A 22,293-nucleotide genomic window follows, 5' to 3' on the forward strand; every position below is an offset into this window, starting at 1 on the left:
TTGCTAAAATAGTATTTATTTCATGTCGACAAATTGATGAAATTTACAGAGTTTCAATCTTATGTATTACATTTAATTCTCTCTGAGTATGGTGGTGTCTTCAACTGGTTTCCCGACGTCTTCATGGATGGAACCCAATCGGGTGATCGGGTTGTGCGGCCAACATGGGCCTGGTAGAGGATCCTCCAACGGGGCTGTCACCATATGTGATGGTGAAGTCCGATTTATCACCGCAACTTGCGGGAGGACAAACCATCAGGAGGAAGCCGCCTGACCAGGGGTGTTGGAGATAGAGGGGCGGTCGACCAAGGGTGTTGGAGATAGCAGTCATCAGTTAAAACCTCATTTTCTCGCGAAAAGGGAGTTTTAGGAAGCTCCACTCAAAACCTAAGGAACCCATTTCTCAGTTGCTAAGAGAAAACAAGAACGCTCAAGATAGATGGAAGTTGAAGGCCAGAGCCAGAGGAAAGTTGTGGTTTTGTAAGAGAAGTCCCGAGCTAGATTTTATAGAACTCAAAGGACAGTTCAAGGGTCATGAAAAGAGCAAGGGGCATCGGAAGCACCAATTTCCAAGAACGGATATGCATGCATACGGGTATTCAATCAATGTCGACGTTTGAGATTCCAACCTTCACATTAATTGAAGGGGGCACTGTTTGGATTAAAACTTGACTTTAGGCCCAAAGTTGGAGTCGGCCCAAAAGGAGGCCTGGAGGAAGAGAAGATCAAAGCCCAGCCGAGGCTTGGGAAGGCAGGAAAGGGCCTTTTTCTGACTTTATACAATTCACAAAGGCCATTTGCCTACCTACCCAAGGACCAAGTGGTGTAGACTGATCAGACTGCACAGCCCATAAAGTACTTTATGGTGGCATTACATGTAATAAAGCTGATGAGTCATCACCCTCAGACCGCATTCGGGCAAAGCTGTTGCTACAGGAGCCGAACCGAGTAGTCTATAAAAGGAGGAAGAGAAGACAGGAATGAGGACACTCAATCAAACAAACAAAAGCACAAACTCTGCTCAAAAAGCCAGATTTGCCTTCAAACGAAGCTGTAGTCAGCCCAAGCTTTCATCCCCCTCGGGATAATCTTTTCTCCTAAACTTTGTAATAGCTCTGCTACCTTGTTCAAACTTGTTGTAGTATCGATTCACCCTTTTGTATTCTTCTTTCCCCTCTCCACCTAAGCTTTCAGACCTTTGACAGAACCACAAAGATAGGGACCTGCAAGACGGCCTTAATTGATAAGGTTTAATCTTGCCCGACCTGCTTTGTTCTGTCTTTGTCTTTTCTTTCTTTAAAGTCTAGCGATATGTTGTATGTTTTTAGTTATATGCAAGTTGTTTCTAGCAAAATCACGATGACAAAGCTTTCTCAACACTTGGATCTGATTTAAATATATCTTCAATGCTTAAATTAGATCCAAGTCCTAAGCCCGCAGGCATGTAAATCTGATTAGTTTAAAAGTCCTTGGCCTCAAGGCATAAAAAAGAACTTTATGTGGACTTAACCCATCCACGACAATCCTTGATAAACGAGAAGTCCGAAGTTTCTTAGGGCGCAAGTAATCGACCTACCTTATAGTTTTCTTTCTATTATATCATGATTATCATAGAACGCTTAAGCATGGGATGGACTCTAATGGAAAGCCTCAAGGCCTACACTTAAGGCCCCACAAAGGCATCCATTTGGATTCATCCTATTCAGCGATCTTAAGAGTCTAAGCATAAGAATGAACTCTGATGGGAAGCCTCAAGGCCTACACTTAAGGCCCCACAAAGGCACCCATTTGGGTTCGTTCTATTCCTTGGATTCGGGTAATCAGAAATATAATAGTTAGAAGACTCCGACAATCACAAGAATACATATGATGCGTTCGAGTACTGGTTTAGTTATGTATGGGAAGCCTCAAGGCCTACATTTAAGGCCCCACAAAGGCACCTGTTATAACTAAACATGGTTTCTTGGATACATGTATATATATATATACAATGAAAGAACGACAACCATTTTACATCTGCCATGCTAAAGATGGCAGTGGCACGCCTGAGCACCTAAATGTTAATCTTGATTGTGAGCCTCAAGGCCTATACCTAAGGCCCCACAAAGGCACCTCTCAAAGTTAACTCTGTCTTTCTCTTTCAGCCTTGCCCGAAGAGCCTTGCCCGAAGAGTCTTGCCCGACGAGACTTGCCCGACGAGACTTGCCCGACAACGCCCAGAAACGAAGCAGAAGCCCGACAACAGCCCTCAACCGGCGCCAACCTCCAGGGGAGCTGTGTGCTCGTCGGCCAGGAAACATCCCCAGCGGAAATTCCTGCCACGAACACCACCACCCTCATTTCTTCGTCCGCGAGCCACCACCACCATCACTGATCTTTCTTCGTCCTCCTATTAGCCACCATCTACAAAATCAATGGTAAATTTGATATTTGAATTTGTGAAAATAGTGATCTGTGTGAATTTGGGAATATTGTGAACATTGTGAAAATAGGGAATATTGTGAAAATATTGTGAAGTTGTGAAAATATTGTAAATCTGCAAAAATATTGGGAATATTGTGAACATTGTGAACACATGGAATTTTGTGAACATTGTTGTGAACACATGGAATATTGTGAACGTTGTGAAGTTGTGAAAGTATTGTGAATATTATGAATTTATGGAAATATTGGAATATTGCGAATATTGCGAATATTGTGAAGTTGTGAAAATATTGTGAATTATGAAAATATTGTGAATTTGTGAAAATAGAGAATAAGGAATAGGAAAATAGGGAATATTGTAAATTTGGGAGTTTGTGAAAATAATTGTGAATTTATGAAAATATTGTGTTCGTAGAAATATGTGAAAATAGTAGGAAATATTGTTACCCAAAAAGAATTGTAGGAAATATGTGAAGTTTGTAGTAAAAAAACTTAAGTTTTTAGGAAAGAAATTAAATTTGTAAAAAGTAAGTAAAAATTGTAAAAAATTATTTTGTGTGTGTGTTTTTTTTTCACTGATGTCATCTCAGTTGATCATTAGTGATCGTTGCTATATCTCCGCTTCAGGTCAGAGTGGCTCAACAGAAGGGATACCCAGCAGCACCTAGCCGATCACTACTAAGTTGGTGACAGGTCTTAGTACTTCCGATGCATCGACGCGAGTGCCTCGATCTACCAAGCATCTTCACAGCCAGAGACGACACGAGCATGTGGCGGTTAAAGCCGACCCTGCTAATGCCGCGAAGGCCGATTGGGCGACCGTTCACTCGGAGGGAGATGGAAAACTCCCGACTGAGAAGAAGAGTAAAGTGTGGGGGATCTGCAAAGGTTTGGCCTCCAACCAAATCACCTGCTTATTGCAGACCTGGATTGTCGTTGATTACATCCCACTCTATCAGCGAGCAAGTCAGAAAGTTAACAACTTGTTGACTCATGACATGGGTACCATTATCCGCACCAAGTGCCCCATGGTCGCCGAATCGTGGAGGAAGCTCGACCCCGAGGAGCATGACGAGATGATGAGATAGATTTCCGTGAGTCTAGAATTTTTTTAACTTATTACTTTTTTTATTTTTTTTATTTTTTATTTTTTACTTTTACTTATTTATTTTTTTTTAAAACTAATACACTTGTTTTTTTATTTTGTCTATTTTAGACCAACTTCTCCATTTACATGAAGACCAGGGTACGAAAGAGTACATACATTTGGTATGCACTAAGTAGTACAAAGAGTGGAAGTACGTGCTTCACTGGCATTACAAGACTTGTGCATCTCTTGATGAAGCTTCTACTGATCTAAGCCATACCTTCGTCACTCTGGTTCTTGGCCCTTATCTTTCCAGGTCAACGAACAGCGTGCGCATGGTTCAAATTTCCCGGAAGTGGAGGCTTGGGGGGATACACATGTCAATTATGGAAACCAGTTGGCTGATGATATTTATGTAAGTATTTCGTTCTAAATTTTGATTTCAAATTTCATTGTACTAAAAAATATTTAAATTATGATTGATGATCTTAATTGAGTTATCTTATTTATTTTTGTAGGCTTCTATGTTGTAGAAGAAGGATGACTACCTTGCCAACCTTTCTCAACAGCAGCAGACACACAATGGAGTAGCTGACACCTGATCTAGAGTTGTCTGTACAGTTGTTGATAGACGGGGTTGGTTGACGGAATGGTAAAGAATTATGCGGCCTAGGAGCAAGTTGGATTTGGGACCTCGGGGGATCTAGCTCTCATTTTCCAAGAGCGACGTCTTCTAAACTATAACAGTTGGAGATAAAGCTAGCAAGCCAGCAAAAAAAAGCTGCACGCAAGCAAGAAGAAGTTGCATGCGAGCGAGAAGTCATGCGCCAATGAGAGGACAACCTCATGCAGTACATTGTTGGGATAGCCCAAGCAATGTCAGCTTCAGGCATCCATATTCAGGATCCTTTGAGAGACCTTCAGCTGCCATTCAACTAGCCACCTGATCTGGGACCCACCTGAGTAGTCGTACTTAGTTTAGTTTTTGGTAAAATATTTTATTTTTAATATAATTAATAAATTTCTATAAAGTTGTGACTTGTTTTAGCTTTTTAGATTAATATTATTGCTCGGAGGTCGATGAGGGATGTAAATCCGAGAGACGAATGCCGGACTGATTGAGGGCCTGTACAAGCTGTGACATCTGGCTCCTATACGAGGCGAGTTCAATCTAAGGTCGGCCACCTCTGCTATCAAAGCTGTCACCTGACTGTTTGACTGCGATGATGAAGGGGCTCTAGGTTTCCGCCGCCGGGCATTCCCTATCCCCTTACAATATGTCCCTGGCCTCCGCCCGAGAGTCTAATCCAAGGTCTCCGTAAGGATCTGAAACCCTGCATCCTCTGGGCGATCCACATACTCGAGCGGAGTATCAGGAGGAAGTTGGGAGGCGGACTCCTGAAGAACCAACGGCCTCTTCTACATCATCGTCGCCTGTGTAATATAACATAAAATATTAATTAAAACATTCATATAATAACCATGAAACTTGAATGCGTAAGATAATAATTAAAATTAAAGAATACTTACATGAAGGGACTTGACCAACTCATCCCCGGGTCGAACATAAATGTCGCTAAAGACATCGATCTCCGGGAATTTTGAACCCCCCTAAATAGAACAAAAGAAGAAAAATGTTAGTACGAAAAAAAAAAAAATAATATTAATGACATATTAAAAATTGAATATAATTTTTTTTTATTATTACCCGCTGACGCGCCTCCATCCTATATGAGAAGGGCCTCAAACCGGAATGGTGGAGAAGAGTCTTCTTGTCCTTATTGCTCTTGTTAGCTTTCCCCTTCTTCTGTTATACAAAAAATAAACGTATTAGTTCAAATTGAAATGAAATATAAAAAGAATCAATAAACATTAGTAAAAAACGTATAATAATTTTAAACTTAATATAAAAAAATACCACATAGCTAGGCTCTTGAAAATGACCGCAGAGCCACACCTAATTATCCTCTTGACCCTCAAACTCCTTCGGGCAACCCTCCTCAAGAGCGACTTGCGGATCATCAAATGTCTGAAAATATTGGTGCATGTCGCTCTTCCACTGCTTGTACCGTTCAACAAAGAGCCTGTTGACATACGCCAATGACTCGTCATTGATTAAATTGTAGTTCGTCTGCAATGTAACAAATTAATTACATACATTAAGTAATATAAATATATAAAATTTGAAGGAAAAACAATTAAGAGGTAGGATACTTACCGACAACTGTGAGCACACTTGTGTCCTCACCTAGTCTGACATCACCTTCCAAGACTTCCATTTCATAGGGCAATAGGTCCAAACGACGTGACCAATGTCGTGGGCCAATGTGCTATGCTGCTCCGCTGTTGGTGCAGCCCAATGCCACTTGTCGTATCTGATACTGATATGGCCATTTTTCACCCGGGTGATCTTCACCGTCATCAACTGGCAACAAGGTCCCTAGGTGTTCTTCTTGGCTGCAAAGAAATATAAAATTATTGTTAACCCATAACTAATAACAAATCCTACTAAAATTTCAGCATAACCTCCCTGTAATTAAAACATTTCCCAAAAACCTGAAAATAACATAAACAATATATGTATCCAGAAGAATGATCACAACTGTTTAATAAAAGGTTCAGAATGATGACAACAATAAACAATATATATATATATAATAATTGTTTAATCCTTAAATGACATAACTTAACAAACTGAACTGAAAATAAGAAAACCAAGTTAACCAAATTGTTATCATAATTCATATTTGGTATTCCTTATAAGGTTTGTACTTTTGCCAACATTGTATGCACTATTACAAAATGTAAATACAATCCAACTCCGCGATTTGCATAAGTAAACAACAATTACTTTTAGTTCAAGGAAGCATATGCATTTGAAAAGCACAATGATACATCTGCTTTACACATTTTCTTTCTACTTACCTAAATAACTAAAGATCGAACTTAGAGCAGCTGGAGGTCAAATTTTTGAACAAACTTAAACTAGTAAAACTCATAATTAAGTAGAAAAATTGAACAAAAATTTTACCAAAACCCAAAGCAGTGCTATTTGTATTAAAAAGAAACTCTAGATTTGAACAAAATATTTATTTGTTTGTAGATGACAAACAAATAAATATTTTCACTATGAACAAACATTAGATTTGAACAAAGATTAGTAGAAAAATTAGAATGGCAAGTTCTACTTTACGCCCACATTTTGGTCCAAAGCAGTTGGAGTTCAAGGAAATCTTTACCTTGATGTGACCCCATTAGTAGTGGATGTTGATGGTGTGTCGGGCGTGCAGGGACGGCGGTGACCAAGCCTGGCGCTAATAGGTAGCGCCACTGATGAGGCTGATGACGCTGGCACATGGGAGACCTCGGGACCAACCGGCAAGTGGTCCATTTGTGCAGGAGCAGTGGCAGTTGACGGATGAGCCAGGGGAGGCAAACGGGGTGCAGTCGTCACCGCCTTACGACTTCTAATAAGGTTTGACATCTTACACTTCCATAAATGATTTGGGATGATGGCTGACTAGTGAGGATTAACATTCCTGTGAAGATGGGTCCTGGTCATTGCCTAGTGATATCCAGACTTGACCGAATAAATTCCTTTTTTCTTGAAAGGCCACACCAATCTATCCTTCAAATTCGAATCTCCAATATGAATCTCTAAAATCGCAATAAACTCCTTATCCATAACAAATGGTTTCAAAAAATCAATGTCCCAAGCCCCATCATCAGTACATATCAGAGAGCTAACCCTTAGGTTCAATGAGATTTGTGTCGTGCCTAATGGGGAGGGTCTTCCCAAAGGAATGGATAGAAGCCATCTATCCACCCAAACCCGTACCTCTTTTCCATTCATTATCTGCCAATATGCACCCCCACAAATAATTTCTATTCCAACTAAAAGGCTTGACCAAGCCCATGAAACTCTTCCACCCTGCTTTGCATTGAGGAAAGAGTTGGGAAGTATCGATCTTTAAGTACCGACATCCAGAAGGAATTTGGCTCCAATAACAGCCTCTAACACTGTTTCACCAAGAAAGTGTTGTTGAACTCCCCAAAGCATCTTAAACCTAAACCGCCAGTTTCTTTGGAGTGACCCATTTGGTCCCTTAAGACCCAATGAATCTGATTCTCCCCATCTTTTTGTCCCCACCAAAATTTTGAAATCATTGCATCTAATTCATTGCGAAGTTTTGTAGGAAACTTGAATAGATTCATGGGATACGCCGGAATTGTTTGCGCCACCGCCTTTATTAGAACCTCACGCCTTGCTTGTGAGAGTGTTGAACGCTTCCAACCTTGGATCTTTCCCAGTAGCCTTCCTTTAACATAAGCAAGGCCGCTTTTCTTGGATCTACCCCAAATTGCCGGAACACCCATATATACTCCCAGGTTCCCAACTCTCTCCATCCCAAGAATTGCAGCCAGTCGGATTGATAAAGACTCCGAGACATTCCCCCCGAAGAATACACTCGATTTGGACTTATTCACCTGTTGACCTGAGGCCGAATAGTACTCATCAATTAACTGAATAAGATTTCTGCAGTTTCTCTCCTCCGCCTTTAGAAAAATCAAAGTATCATTAGCAAAAAGAATGTGGGATATCGTGGGACCGGCAAAATCCATTTTAACACCCTCAATTCACTTCCTATCGCTCGCTTGCTGAATAAGGAGCGTAACACTTCACTGACCAACATGAATAAATATGGGGAAAGAGGATCACCCTGTCTAAGCCCTCGTGTTGGAACAAATTTGGACACCGTACTTTCTACACTCATTTAGTGGATCTCACTTAAAACTATTTTGTTCAAAAGTTGTAACTTAATCTAAAGCCTATAGCCTATCAGATTAAGTTTTTCCAAAATTTGTTCTAATTTTTATTAGATCCACGTGGAGGGCCCTACCTTAAGCATTATTGACAACGCCTATTGGGAGGCTTACCCTATATTCTTGTCTCGGGCAAGAGACGCTCCCATACATGGCACATATGTCCTCTTGACTCCCATTCTAATTTGTAAGAATTCTGAACAAAGACAGATTGCCATGTCCTCTATAGTAGTAGTTTGGTTTTATGTGGTCAGGACGACGTATGTGCCATGTATGGCGGCGTCTCTTGATTCCCTGACCTCACATTTCTTTTGCTATATTTTCCGTTCTTCGGCTTTCCTTGTTTCACTTGGCGATTTGCCCTGGTTATAATATTTCTCGTTTCTCAAAAAAAAAAAAAAAACAAAAAACAAAAAACCATTATTGGTTTGGTTTCGCTTGTAAGCAACTTATACACTATTCCTTCTAACAAGGACATGTATGAGTTTTGGTTCACATTACATTGTATCACTCACACTGAACGTTGTAGTGTTGATGTACCTATGACATGAAAGTCCTTATTAAGAGAAAGACTTAATTACATGATACGACACAGATATACCGTTACGCCCATGTCATGTAAGTTATTATGGATCCTCTTGGTAAAATGAGGTCAGGTAAGATGAGGTGTAAGATTTTGACAAAAAAGAGGTGAGGAAATGATGTCGTTCGTCGTTAGTGTTGGTAGTATTATTGTTTCTTCTACAATTTAAATGGTCAACTAAACACCCTGAAACCAGTAAATCAAATGATTGTGGCAGATAACCAATGGCTTCCCAAGGAGAAAAACTTGGAGACATAGCTTGCTGAGTGGCTCTCCACCATCACTCAAAACTTGCCATGTGTTAAACCAAATTAATATATATAACGTTCTCTTTATTAACTTTAATCTAAAACTTGAAGAAAAAAAGTTACTACATAAACTAAAATTGAAAAAAACAAATCAAAAGATTTATTATCTCAAATTACCTCATCCCTCTCTCCCTCCTTCCCGTCCCCACCAACCCAGCCCATTGATTAAATCAATGATCAATTTTTGCCAAAACTACAACTTCCCAGTTCATCAGTCTTTATTCAGAAAAAAAAACTTGGAATCAATGATCAACTTATCAAACCTCTTTTTCTAGGCACTGTTTTTCTTCTTTTTGGGAAAAAGGATTGATTGGATTCCAATGTTGAGAAGTCAACGATATCATCCCTGATATCTTGGCTTAGTTTAGGAAACTATTTTGTAATTTACTTGTAATTATTTGTGATTATTTGTAATCCTAGAATGTAGGCTAGATTACTTCCTTGATTAGGATTCTTATTGTATAAATTCTCCTTGTATCAATAGAAGAAAATTTGCAAAATATTATTTGCACGATTCTTTACATGGTATCGAGAGCTAGGATGTACCTAGTTCTTTCTGCTGCCTTTTATCTTGCTATTTTCACATAGCTCATTTTTTTCCGTCGTCTACCATGGCCACCGACGTGATTTCTGGAAGCAGTTCTAATGCCAAGGCTGATATTTCCAACCCATTATTCATCCATCAATCCGATCATCCATCCATGATGTTGGTTTCGAAACCCTTGAATGGGGATAATTATTCTACCTGGTCTCATGCTACGAAGATCTCACTGAGTGCTAAAAACAAACTTGGCGTTGTTGATGGCACTGTCACACAACCTTCCGTCAAGACCAAGCCGGACGATCACGCTTCATGGCAAAAATGCAACGACATGATTGTTGCATGGATTATCAATTCCATTGACTTAAATATTTCTAACAATATCTTTTATATGACTGATGCTCATGCGATTTAGGAGGAATTGCGTGAGCAATATTTTCAAAGTAATGCTCCCCAAATTTTCCAACTGCAACGGGACGTTGCTTCACTTACACAAGATCAACTTTCCATTATTGCATACTACACGAAGATGAAGAGTTTGTGGGTTGAATTTTCATCCTATAGTGACTCTGTTTCCTGCACTTGTGGAGCATAGAATGAGAGGAACATATTGATGCAGTTTCTCATGGGACTTAATGACTCATATATTGCCTTTCGAGGGCATGTCTTATTGATGAATCCTCTACCTACAGTTTGTCAGGCCTATGCATCCATTTCCCAGGAGGAGAAGCAAATGAACCTTGCTTTCTTCACGAGTTACTGCAGACACAGTAGCCATGGCTTTTCTTCAAGGTGGCTCGAAATCATCTTATTCTTCATGATATTCTAATCGCAAACCTTTTCATTACACTTATTGCAATCAAGACTACCATACCATTGATACATGTTATCAACTTCATGGGTATCCACCAGGCCATCGTTTGCATAAGGTTAAGCCACAAAAAAGGAATAGCCGTCCCAAGAAGGAAAAGAGTTCTTCCTCGGTTAATCAAGTCTCGAAAATGTAGCTACCAAGGAGGAGATGCAGTCCGTCATGTCTGGGCTTTCTAAGGTCCATTTTCAACAAATTCGGCAAATTATGAATGGCCAGGGAAGTGATGCGCCACATGCCAATGCAGCTCAGACAAATTTGTCGAAATCACCTTTGCAACTCCATCGATGGATAATCGACAGTGGTGCAACAGATCATATCACTTCTACACCAGAATTGCTTACTGATGGTGTTAAAAATACAAAAATGTCTCATGTTTTGTTGCCTAGTGGAGAGCAAACCGGCATACTCTCTATTGGTCACATTCCTATGAGTTCTACTTTTAAATTGTAAGATGTGCTATGTGTGCCTACTTTTAAAGTAGATTTGATGTTAGTGAGTCGTATTACAAGTGGATTACATTGTTTCGTAACTTTTTTTCCTTCTTGGTGTGTCATTTAGGACCTAACGACGAGGACGGTGATTTGTTTGGGTAAGCGAAAATGAGGGCTGTACTACTTGGTGGCCTGGGCTTCTACGAAGTCTGACCATCCTCGGTAGTTCTGCAACCTTATGCTCTCACCTACAGAGTTATGGCATCAGTGTTTGGCTCACTTATCAACTCCTAGATTAGCTTTCATGTCAAAACAATTGTTGCATTTTCCTTTTGTGTCCAGTAATGCTAACGATGTTTATCCAGTACCCAAGCAAAGTAGATTACCATTTGGTGTTAGTTTTATTTCAACTATAAAACCATTTGCTTTGATTCATTGTGACATTTGGGGTCCTTTTAAAGTTGCCTCTACTTCTAGGGAAAAATATTTCTTAACCATTGTAGACGATTATTCTCGTTTTACATGGATTTTTCTTATGCAACACAAAAATGAAACACAACATATCCTGAAGAATTTGTTCTCCTTTGTCAATACTCAATTTAATACTTCTATTCGTCAAATACGAGTCGACAACGGTGGGGAACTTTTTTCCCTTCGTCTCTTTAAAGATCATGGAGTCATTTACCAACATTCTTGAGTTTATACGCCTCAACAAAATAGGGTTGTAGAATGCAATATCCATATACTTGAAACAACTCGTGCCTTGCATTTTCAAGCTAATCTTCTCCTCCATTTTTTGGGTTGAATGTGTGCTCACTGTCGTTCATCTCATTAACCGTCTTCCCACATCGATTCTTTCAAAGAAAACACCTTTTGAACTTTTATATTCCAAACCACCCACTTTTTCACACCTTCAAGTTTTTGGATGCCTTGCTTTTGCCACTGATACACATGTTTTTCACAAATTTTCTCCACTGCACACAAATACATTTTTCTACGATATCCAGTTGGTCAGAAGGCACATAAATTATACAATCTCACTACTCACCAAATTTTTACAAGTCGTGATGTTGTCTTCCATGAAACCATATTCCCATATCAAACGTCACTCTGTCCAACTTCACCTCAAAATGTGTCTCACCCTACCCCACTTATTTATTATCCATGAACCTTCCCTCATCCCTAACCTCCCTGACATAGTGTCACCCTCTGTCATCCACCCTTCTGATCCTCTCGCCAATGCTTCAATTGCGGATCCCCTTGCACTGCCATCTTCAGACAATGTAGCGTTTGCCGTGCCAACTTCTTTTATTTCAATGCCTGCAACACCCACTGAACCTGCAACTGTACCTTTCCCTGCCATCACCTACCGTGCCTTCCCTTGCTCTAGCACTGGTGCTCCGTCGTTCCGGTTGTCACTCTTCTTTGCCACCTAAGTTGTGTGACTTATTTACCTTACTGTCAAGCTTACCTAAACAAGTTCTTCATCATCTTCGTTGTCTGGTCACACCTTAGGTACACGGTATCCACTTGCTAATTATCTCACTTATCATCGTTTCTCACCTGCACAACAGTTTTTCCTTGCAAATATTGCTCATCAAGTTGAACCCCGAACTTTTGAGGAAGCTGCTCCTTACCCTTATAGGTAAGCTGCCATGGATTCTGAATTAAAAGCATTGGAGGCTAATCGCACTTGGTCTCTCACTCTTTTTCCTCTTGGTAAATCACCCATTGGATGCCGTTGGGTTTACAAACTCAAGCATTATTTCGATAGCTCCATTGAACGTTATAAGGCACGTTTGGTTGCCAAGGGTTATACCTAGCTTGAGGGTATTGATTTTCATTATACGTTTTCTCCCACTGTCAAAATCTTAAGTTATCAGACAATGGTGAAATCCTTAAAGATCCGGCAAAATATAGAAGATTGGTGGGGCGTTTGATATATCTAACGATCACTAGGCCGGATATAACCTATTCAGTGCATGTGTTGAGTAGGTTTATGCATGAGCCTCGCATACCACACATGGAAGCAGCCATTTAGAATGAATTGGTCTTAAATTCATATTGTGATTTAGATTGGGCAGGATGTTTTACAACACGAAGATCAACTACAGGGTATTGTATTTTTTTGGGCTCTTCATTGATCTCTTGGAGGTTAAAGAGACAAAAGACCATGTCTTTGTCATCAGCGGAGGCCGAATATTGAGCCATGGCTGAACTTGTTGTGAATTATCATGGCTGTGATATTTATTAAAAGACCTAAGTGTACTACATCCAAGACTGGCCTTGCTTCATTGTGACAATAAAACGACTCTTCACATCGCTGCTAATCTGATTTTTCATGAGTGAACCAGACATATAGAAATGGACTGTCATTTCATTAGGGATAAAATAGAAGATGATTCAATTGTCACAAGATTTGTTCCTTCTTCACATCAACTTGTGGACTTACTCACGAAGGCATTGGGGAAGGAAACTTTCTCAAGGATTATTCACAGGTTTGGAATTCTCAACATTCACTCTTCAACTTGAGGGGGAGTGTTGAGAAGTCAACGATATCATCCTTGATATCTTGCTTAGTTTAGGATTCTCATTGATAAAGTCTCCTTGTATTAATAGAAGAAAATTGCTTCTGCAAAATATTCTTTGCACGATTCTTTATTTCTAACCCTTTCATTTAAATCAATGATCAACCTGTGAAGTCTAGTTTTATTGTTTAGCTTCCCTTGTCAAATGTTGTAAATTGTACCACACATCCTCTAGTTAGTTTTAGGGTTAAAATGCTACTTTTGGGATCATGCTGCTAGAAATAGCATTTCAAGAGCTTAACTTTTCTCATCAAAGGTTTGTTCATACATATGCATTTCATGCCATTATTTCCAGTTCATTCTGTCTAGTGGTTATGTCTAGTCAAAACTTCTCGCTGCTTACATGCCACATGGGTTTTCCGACAGCCTTTTCCTCGAGAGTGTTTTTCAACCCTAGATCTTTCTAGATTGCTTTTACACATGACACGTCGCTTTTCTGGTCCATTTCTGTCTGAACATTAAACCCTATTTATAAACATCAAGCTAGGGTTTATTTGGTTTTTAGGGCCGAGATTGGAAAAGGTTTTTAGAGCTTTATTTTCATCTCTATCTTTGAATATTTATAAATCTATCTTTGAATTCGCTTGCTTAAATCTCTTTATATGCTCATTCGTTTTGGTTAGAAGATTTTTATTTTCATAAAAGAGTTGTTTTAGATTTGAGCTATCTCTTATGTTCTTACTTGAAAATCCTAGCCACAAAATCACACTCATGCACTAAATACCCACATCATTGCATTTAGGGTAGCATTGTTTTTGTGATTTTGATCTTTGTTTTTAGGTCAAGTTTTTCAAGTTTCAAATCTTCAAAATGACCTTTTTTGGGATTCGCGTCAGTTTCATTTTTCAAGTATTTGATTGGTGAAACTGACTAGACATTGAATCTAGATCTACATATCATTATCATATCATCATATGCATAGTTTGTGTGTTGGTCTCGATGCGACAAGGTGAAGAGTTCAGGAGGAGCTGCTATCTTGTGAAGACTGGAGACAACACCCTTTCGGTGCCATAAGGTGAAGAGCTTATGAGGAGCTGCCACTTCGTGAAGACCGAAGGAATCCATCTTGTGTAAGACAATGTTGCATAAAGGTAAAGCTGCTCCGTAGACTAGGTCTAGGAATTGAGATTTACATGGTACTTTTTAAGAATCTTGATTATACTAGTGGATTGGACTCATTGGAGAGTCCCCAGTTTTTTAACCCAGAGGTGGGTTTTTCAGGCTCGTCCACATATCTTATTTACTTGCATATGTTTCATGCATCCTATGAAATGTTATTTGATAAGTGTTAGAGACTAAGTTTACACTGCATATTATGAGCAATGAACTGATTTGTTGTTGACTAAGATAACTTGTAGTGAACTAAGTTGGATTCGTAGATTTGCGTTTGACTAACTGATGAATCTGTACTTAGTTGACTGGTGAGCTTGACTAGTCAATCCAGCATACTTTAATTCATAATTGCTTTGTTATTGCTGTTTGCATAATGAAGCGATATGTTTTTACAACTGCAGTTTATATAACTGACTAACTTGTAACTAGTTGACTAGTCTACTGTGCAAAGTTAATTTTTATTTGCAGGATAGTCCATCTTGTATCCAATTTCACAACCTTCAACCCTTGTTTAGAAATACATCTTCCTCAATTCCTCAATTCGGAGTTTAGATGTCACTGCTCTTTGTATATTTAATCAGAGTATTTACCCAGAAATCCTAAAATGATTAGACCAATAAAAGCCCTTTTAAATAATGAAATGAAACAATTAATGAATCAGGACAGGCCGAGCAATGTCTTTGTAGAAAGAACAAGAAGAAAAATTCATTATGCAACTAATCCTTAGTTGAGGGATTCTGATGAACTGGGAGGGGGTGGGTAGTAGGTGTGCGATGGAGATGGACTAGGGTGGGGAGTTTGTTTTCATTTCTATCTTTTAGTTTTAAATAATCTTTTTTATTTTAATATTTTGAAACATTTAAGTAGAAATTATATTTACGTTTAACAAATGGCAAGTCTTGAATGGGAGTTACTGCTACTCAACAAAGTCCAATGGTAAGCTGAGCTCAACATAAGTTTTTCTTCTGGCGGAGGCTTCTAAATTCAAAACTAATTTCTAAACTCCCCAAAATGGAAAATAAAATAATTAAAAAATAATCAAAAAATAATTTTGAAAGAGAAAGAAGCAATGTCAGTGGAAAATAATTAAGGGTGGGTTTGAGATTGTGGTGCTTTTAAGAAAAATTATTTATAAGAAAATTTGGAACATTAAATGTCTTTGGTAAAACAAAAAAAAAATGCTATTCTAAAAAACTATTGTCAAAGACAGCAGTAAAGCAGAATTAGGGTCTACCATGCTTTTAAGTTTTATAATTTTTTTTAATTTTTTTAAAGCATAGTAATCAGTGCTCATTTAATGAAATTTTCTAATGGTAAGGATACCCCAACCCCCGCATATTTTACAAAGTTATAATCTTTGCCCGTACATTATTATCTTTGACAATTATTATATACATTAAATACCATACTTTTTTAGTCAGTTAACATATTCACAACAATCTATATAAAAGTTTACCAAACACTCAAAACACTTTTTTTTTTTGTTAAAAGCACCTTTGCAAAACAATTTACCAAAAACACCTGACAATTTTATTTTACAGCTATTTATTCTTACATCATAGTAGAAACAAATCTTTTTTTTTTAAAGCATAGCAATTCCAAACTAGCCCTAAGTACTCGAAAGTGGCGAGCTGTGGGAGAAGGAAAGGGTAGTGTTTAAGGGGTGGACCAAGCCAACTTAGAGCACTTCCACCCTACTAAATTGCCTAAGCAATTACTGTCAGGCTATTGAGCAAGGCAATTATTGCCATTAGTGAACAATAACTGCCTAAAATTGTAAATTGAATAACCCAGTCAATTCGTTTTAAAATATTATTATTATTTTTTTATAAAATAATTTTATTTTAATTATGAATAAGATTTAAAACCAATCTCGTCACGCCACGTGACATTATTCGAAAGTACAATATTTTTGGATAGATTTTCAACCGATTCCGTAGCGCCATGTGTCATAGTTATGTATTTTTATAATTCTTAAGTTTATTTTTTGATAATTTTTTTTAAATTTTTAACTAATTTTTAAACATTTTTTTGGGGTCAAATAATAGATTTTGTTAGATTAGCCACTAACAATGTTCAAACCCACGTTGTAATGTAATGACTCTACTCATTTCCGCCACTTGTGGTAAAGGACCACTTGCTAATTTTTATCAAACTTCATTATTATGTAGAATATAGTTAGTATTGGGAGACAAACTTGGACCTCTCTCAGACCCTGCGTAAAGCGGGAGCCTTGTGCACTGGGTACGACCTTTATTGAGAGACCAACTTGGACAACTTTTTCACTACACTTTCGCAGAATCGACCCCCCGCTTTTTCTGTACATGAATATGTGGAGCTCAGCATGTCTGGAAGCACGGAGAACGTTCTTTTGCTGATGTAGCTAGTGAACCAGCGAAAAGAAGCTGCGCACGAGCGAGCGAGAAGCCATGCGCCGGTGAGAGGACGGCCTTATACAGTACATTGTTGTGATAGCCCAAGTAAAGTTAGCTTTTGGCATTCACATTTCGAATCCTTCGAGTGACCTTCAGCTGCCATTCCACCAGCTACCTAAACCGCACCCACCCGAGTAGTCGTGACTCGTACTTAGTTTAGTTTTTGTTAGAATATTTTGTTTTTAATATATTTAAATAAATTTCTTTAAAGTTTTGATTTATGTTAGCTTTTTAGATTAATATAATTATAATTAAATACATTATTTAATTTAAATATTGTTTTAATTTCGAATTTTAAAAAAATATTTAAGGGCTCTGCTTCGACGAATATATTCCTTGAGCAAACTTTTATTGTATTTTTTTTCTTTCTTTAAAACAGTTTCCCAACGAATTATATGTTGGGCGAATTTTTTATAATATTTTATTTCCATAAACTCGACGAAACTGTGTCGTTGAGCAAGGTATATTCGTCGGACTAGGTTGGTCAACGCTCTTTTACCTGTGACTTTATTTTGTCAATTAACTATGTTCAACCAACAAATGATTATATTTCTACGGGCAAATATTTGAGCAACGGAATTTTGTTGGGCAAATTATAGGTGACGAAAAGGTATTTGGCCTAACGAGGTTTTTTCATCTGGAAATGGTTTTTTTTATTTTTCTTATAGCGAAATTGGTATTTAATCTGAATTTACTTTTGATTTTTTATACATAATGAAGTGATTTTTGGAGGGAGTACAGAATATAAATATAAGCTCTTGATAGAGAAGCTAATTATAATTATATTATTATGATAGACTCATTATGCAGGTTTGTTATCATTTAGTACTTCAAGGTTCAATGCCGATTATTATGTTCAGGAAAAGAACGTAACAGAAAAGTGTATATCAAGCTAGTGTTAATATTATGATATGGACTTCACTGCTTTGTATGATCGATAGCATTCTCTGTGAAGTCCAGGATAGAAAAGAACGTAACGGATAGAACAATCCATGCTTCAAATGCTCCAACGGATCAAGGCACAAAACCTTTTTTGAAGTAAAAAAGTCACTTAAATGATCTCAAAGCAGTGGAGAGAAACTTATAATTACTTCCGGAATATTTGAGATACAACTTGAGCTAATAGAAGGAACGAACGACGGAGTAGGGCAACAACATAATAGAAAGGTTGAGGATTATAAGAGCAATAATTGAGACTTGATGCCCCACAGAGAAAGGGGCACAATCGCCTTCGCATGACTAATGAAGCCGGTGAGTCGATGACAATGAGATGATGAACCAGAGCCACATATAGTGGCAATGTGGAAGTCACGCTCGTGTCCGAATTTTTTCCTTAACGCCACAAATGAATTGAGATAAATTTCTTTCTGATGACCCATTTACAGCCAATGCGTCCTCTAAAGTTTGCCTTACTTTCTTGATCTGTTTCTGTAATCCATCACCCGAATCTCCACACATCAGACGGTTGATCTTCTCCCCTACTTCTCCCCTTGTAACGAGTTTAACTGTATCACAAAGATTTAGTCCAATCCCCCAATCATCAACTACTAGTTTCCTATTAGTGATTTGGTCAGTCCATAGAGGAAAACACAACATGGGAACACCACACCGCATACTTTCAAGTATGGAATTCCATCCACAATGTGTTAAGAACCCTCCTATTGCTGGATGCAAAAGCACCTCAATCTGAGAGCACCATGGCACCATCAACCCTCTATCTTTAGTCTCGTCCTCAAATCCGACCGGCATGATACATGTTTCATCATAACTTGTTGTGTCCGGGCGAAGCACCCAGATGAAACTCACTTTACTAAGCAAAAGTCCATGAGCTATTTCTTCGAAATCATTTTTAGTAACTTGACCATAGCTTCCAAATGAAATGAACAAAACTGAACCATGAGGCTTAGTGTGGAGCCACTGAGTACAGTCAAACTCTGACATTAAATTGGTAGCCACCATACCCTTAGTAGGTTTATTGGAGAGAACAGGACCAATTGCATAGGTGGGTTGCTTCTCTTGCAAGGCTGAGAGGGACTCGGATTCAAGTTCTTGCACTGTATTACACAATATGAAATCTGCCCCTTTCACTTCCTCGTATGCCTTGTATATGACGCGGTGCATCGGTGTTGATATATCTGTTTCTTGCAAGTTTGACATCAAGTCCTTTGGTTCAATAGCCTTCACTCCAGGTATGTAATCGATGGTGCCCTCACGATTATCTAATAAATGAACCAAAAAAATAAAAGAGAAGTGTAATAGGACATTTTCTCTTGTTAAAACGTCAGAACAAACTATCAATTATTGAATTCTTGTTCAAATATGTGATTGTAATGTAACGGATGAAAAATAGTATGTGATCTAATTGACAGTCTAGCAACAAAACATAACATTAGGCATAGGTATACTGCAATATAAGAATTTAATACATCAAAGCGAAAGGCGATCTATGAGAAGGATATTGCATACCTTGAGAACCAAAATGACCATTTTTTATGAGGAGGTCCAAGTGATAGTAGATGTTAAAAACTAGAGCTGGTTGAGTCCAGAAAGAAATATGGACAAGATTGTACTTGTTGGCTATGGTTGCTGGCCAACAGTGGTAGGTATCAGCGATCAAGCAAGAGATTGAGGGGTCAGATTGGACTAAATCTCCAACAAGTTCATCAACATGAGCAGGGAAGACATGCAAAGAACACTCGAGAAATTGGTCGAGATTCTGAAATCGGTTGAAGGCTAATGGAAGACCATCACTCACCGTTGTGTAACGTATGTCTAGGCCGGATTCCCGCACTTTGGAGAAGATGTCATCTTGATCTCCAGAGTTGTTGTTGGGTTGTGATTTGAGTAGCTGGCGGTGAACACATTTGGTGTTGACAAAAGTGATGGTGAAACCATTTGATGCAAGCTTCATGGCTAGATTGGTGAATGGGATTACATGGCCTTGGATAGGAAGAGGCACCATGATTGCGTGAGGCTTTGACTGATTTTCCTCCATTTCTCTCTCCCTCTCTCTTTCTCTCTCTCTCTCTCTCTCTCTCTCTCTCTCTCTCTAACACACAAAGTTTTTGACAGCCTGTATGTACTCCATATACATATATCTATCTATGTATGTGTGTGTGTGTGTGTGTGTGTGTGTGTATATAATATGAACACGCCTGGCCACCTCCTTATTCTATTATGTAGAATATAGTTAGTAGCGAGAGACAAACTTTCATAGCTTTTTAACAAGACAAACTTAATATTCTATCACACTCTATTGTAGTGATTTACTTGTTTTTATTCTAACTATTTTTAATTAATCTAATCTAAAATACGAGAATGTGGATTCGAAAGAGGAGAGCACACTACTCTACTCAACATGACTAAGCATCTACATGAGGGTTTTTACTTTCAATTTATTTTTCAGGATCAAGTGAATGAATTGTTGGATTCCATTTAACTGATCATTTGATTCCAATGATTATATAGGATTTGAATCTGACATCAACAAACTGAAAGAAAATGACCAAAAAATCCAAAAGGAAAAAGAATCCCTAGACCCTTACGAATTTTGCTTTGAAAATTGGAGAAAACCAAGGCCTGCAAATATTGCAAGTAACCGTTATGCATTGAAAATTGTTAAATATGAACATGTACATAAGAGAAATCATGATAACCTGTTGCAATATGTTATGAACACAAAGGAACAGTAAATAAAACAAGTGATCAGATGTCTAAAGAAACAGAGACATACCAACCTAGCCAAATAAGAGACAGTAAAGATCTTCTATGTATGATGATTCGTATAGAAAAAATTGCTCATATTTCTCGTAGTAAACATTAAGTGTTAGATTAATATGTTGTAATGTTGTAAATTTGGCAGCATAACGAATAGAGAGAAGAAAATCATGAACCGCGTCCGCTCTGATATCTGGATGATTCTTCTGTTAGATGAAACACAAACCAAGAAAAAGTAATATGAATTACTGTGATCAAAACACAAACTGATGTTCATTAAACTAATGTACGGAGAATATCATACCTGCAGATGAACTCGAAGAAGCAGCCATGTCCAAGTTTCGATGTAAGGTTGCAGTGCACCGTCTCCTCTCTCCAGTAATCGGTTTTGCTATTAACTAATAATAGGTCTTAGTTCGTAATCAAGCATATCAACTGTGAGAGCAGAGGCCACTGTATATATACACAACATAATCCTTGCCAAATCCCATAAGGATTCCCCTATTAGAATCCTCATAGGAAACTAATCCCTTAAATAGTAGTCCAGTGTAATATGGATTACAAAATCCATTCCCAATAAGACTTCTCATTCAATCTCAAGACCAATAACTAAGTTCACGGATTCATACTTACGCTCATATTCTTACATTCTCCCACTTGAGCAAGTATGAACCAAGTAGACTAGTTCTATCAAGATTTACCATAAGGTGATCACCAAGCCTTTTGAGTAACATCATAAACAATCTATCTATACATCTCAAAACATAGAATCAAAAGCTTACAATCACAACCAACATGTAACTGATGCCCTCAAATTACTTATGTTCAATCTGCACTTATAACATTATGATCAAACTGACATCAGTAGACCTAAATATCCACTCCCACTATTCCTCAACTTAATTCGAAACAATTAAGTCTAACAGATAGTAAAACTATCAACTAGTAATTCATTCCAATATAATGAATTACCAATATATGAATTCAACCAACTGCTCAAGTCAAATCACAAAGATTCTCAAAACATCAAATTGAATCCAAAACACACACATTTATATATATATATCAGACCAATCAATTGTTAGAAACCAATCAAATGTCACTGATACAATATATATATATAATTTGCACAGTTTATTTCAAATGAGAAATTCAACAACAAATACAATAAATATCAAAATACAAACACTTAAGTAAATTGCATATAAAATCACAAATCACTGACTTGATCTTGAAGATAGAGGCTTGCAAATGTAATCACCTAAGACAGAAATTCGCCCCTACACCCGTGCAGTAGTTCAATGGACGTCTATCTTGCAGGATACAACTATCTAATCCAAGTTCTTGCACTCGAACTTGGATTTTTGG

General features: G+C 38.0%; 2 protein-coding genes across 2 annotated transcripts; one reads left to right on the top strand and one right to left on the bottom strand.

Moving 5' to 3' along the window:
* Positions 1-9,837: 9,837 nt before the first annotated feature.
* LOC139189843 (uncharacterized) lies at positions 9,838-10,182 on the top strand. Its single transcript, XM_070809081.1, has one exon. It carries the CDS (start codon positions 9,838-9,840, stop codon positions 10,180-10,182), a length of 345 nt encoding a protein of 114 aa, XP_070665182.1.
* An 8,082-nt stretch (positions 10,183-18,264) lies between these two features.
* Positions 18,265-20,412, bottom strand: LOC114820230 (UDP-glycosyltransferase 86A1-like). Its single transcript, XM_029090808.2, has 2 exons — positions 19,675-20,412; positions 18,265-19,427 (listed from the first exon to the last, which is right to left on the bottom strand). The coding sequence occupies exons 1-2, from the start codon at positions 20,201-20,203 to the stop codon at positions 18,517-18,519; spliced, it is 1,440 nt and encodes a 479-aa protein (XP_028946641.1). The 5' UTR covers positions 20,204-20,412; the 3' UTR covers positions 18,265-18,516.
* Positions 20,413-22,293: the final 1,881 nt, after the last annotated feature.

This window comes from Malus domestica, chromosome 12, assembly GCF_042453785.1.
Source record: "Malus domestica chromosome 12, GDT2T_hap1".
In the NCBI taxonomy this organism is placed as follows: Eukaryota; Viridiplantae; Streptophyta; class Magnoliopsida; order Rosales; family Rosaceae; genus Malus; species Malus domestica.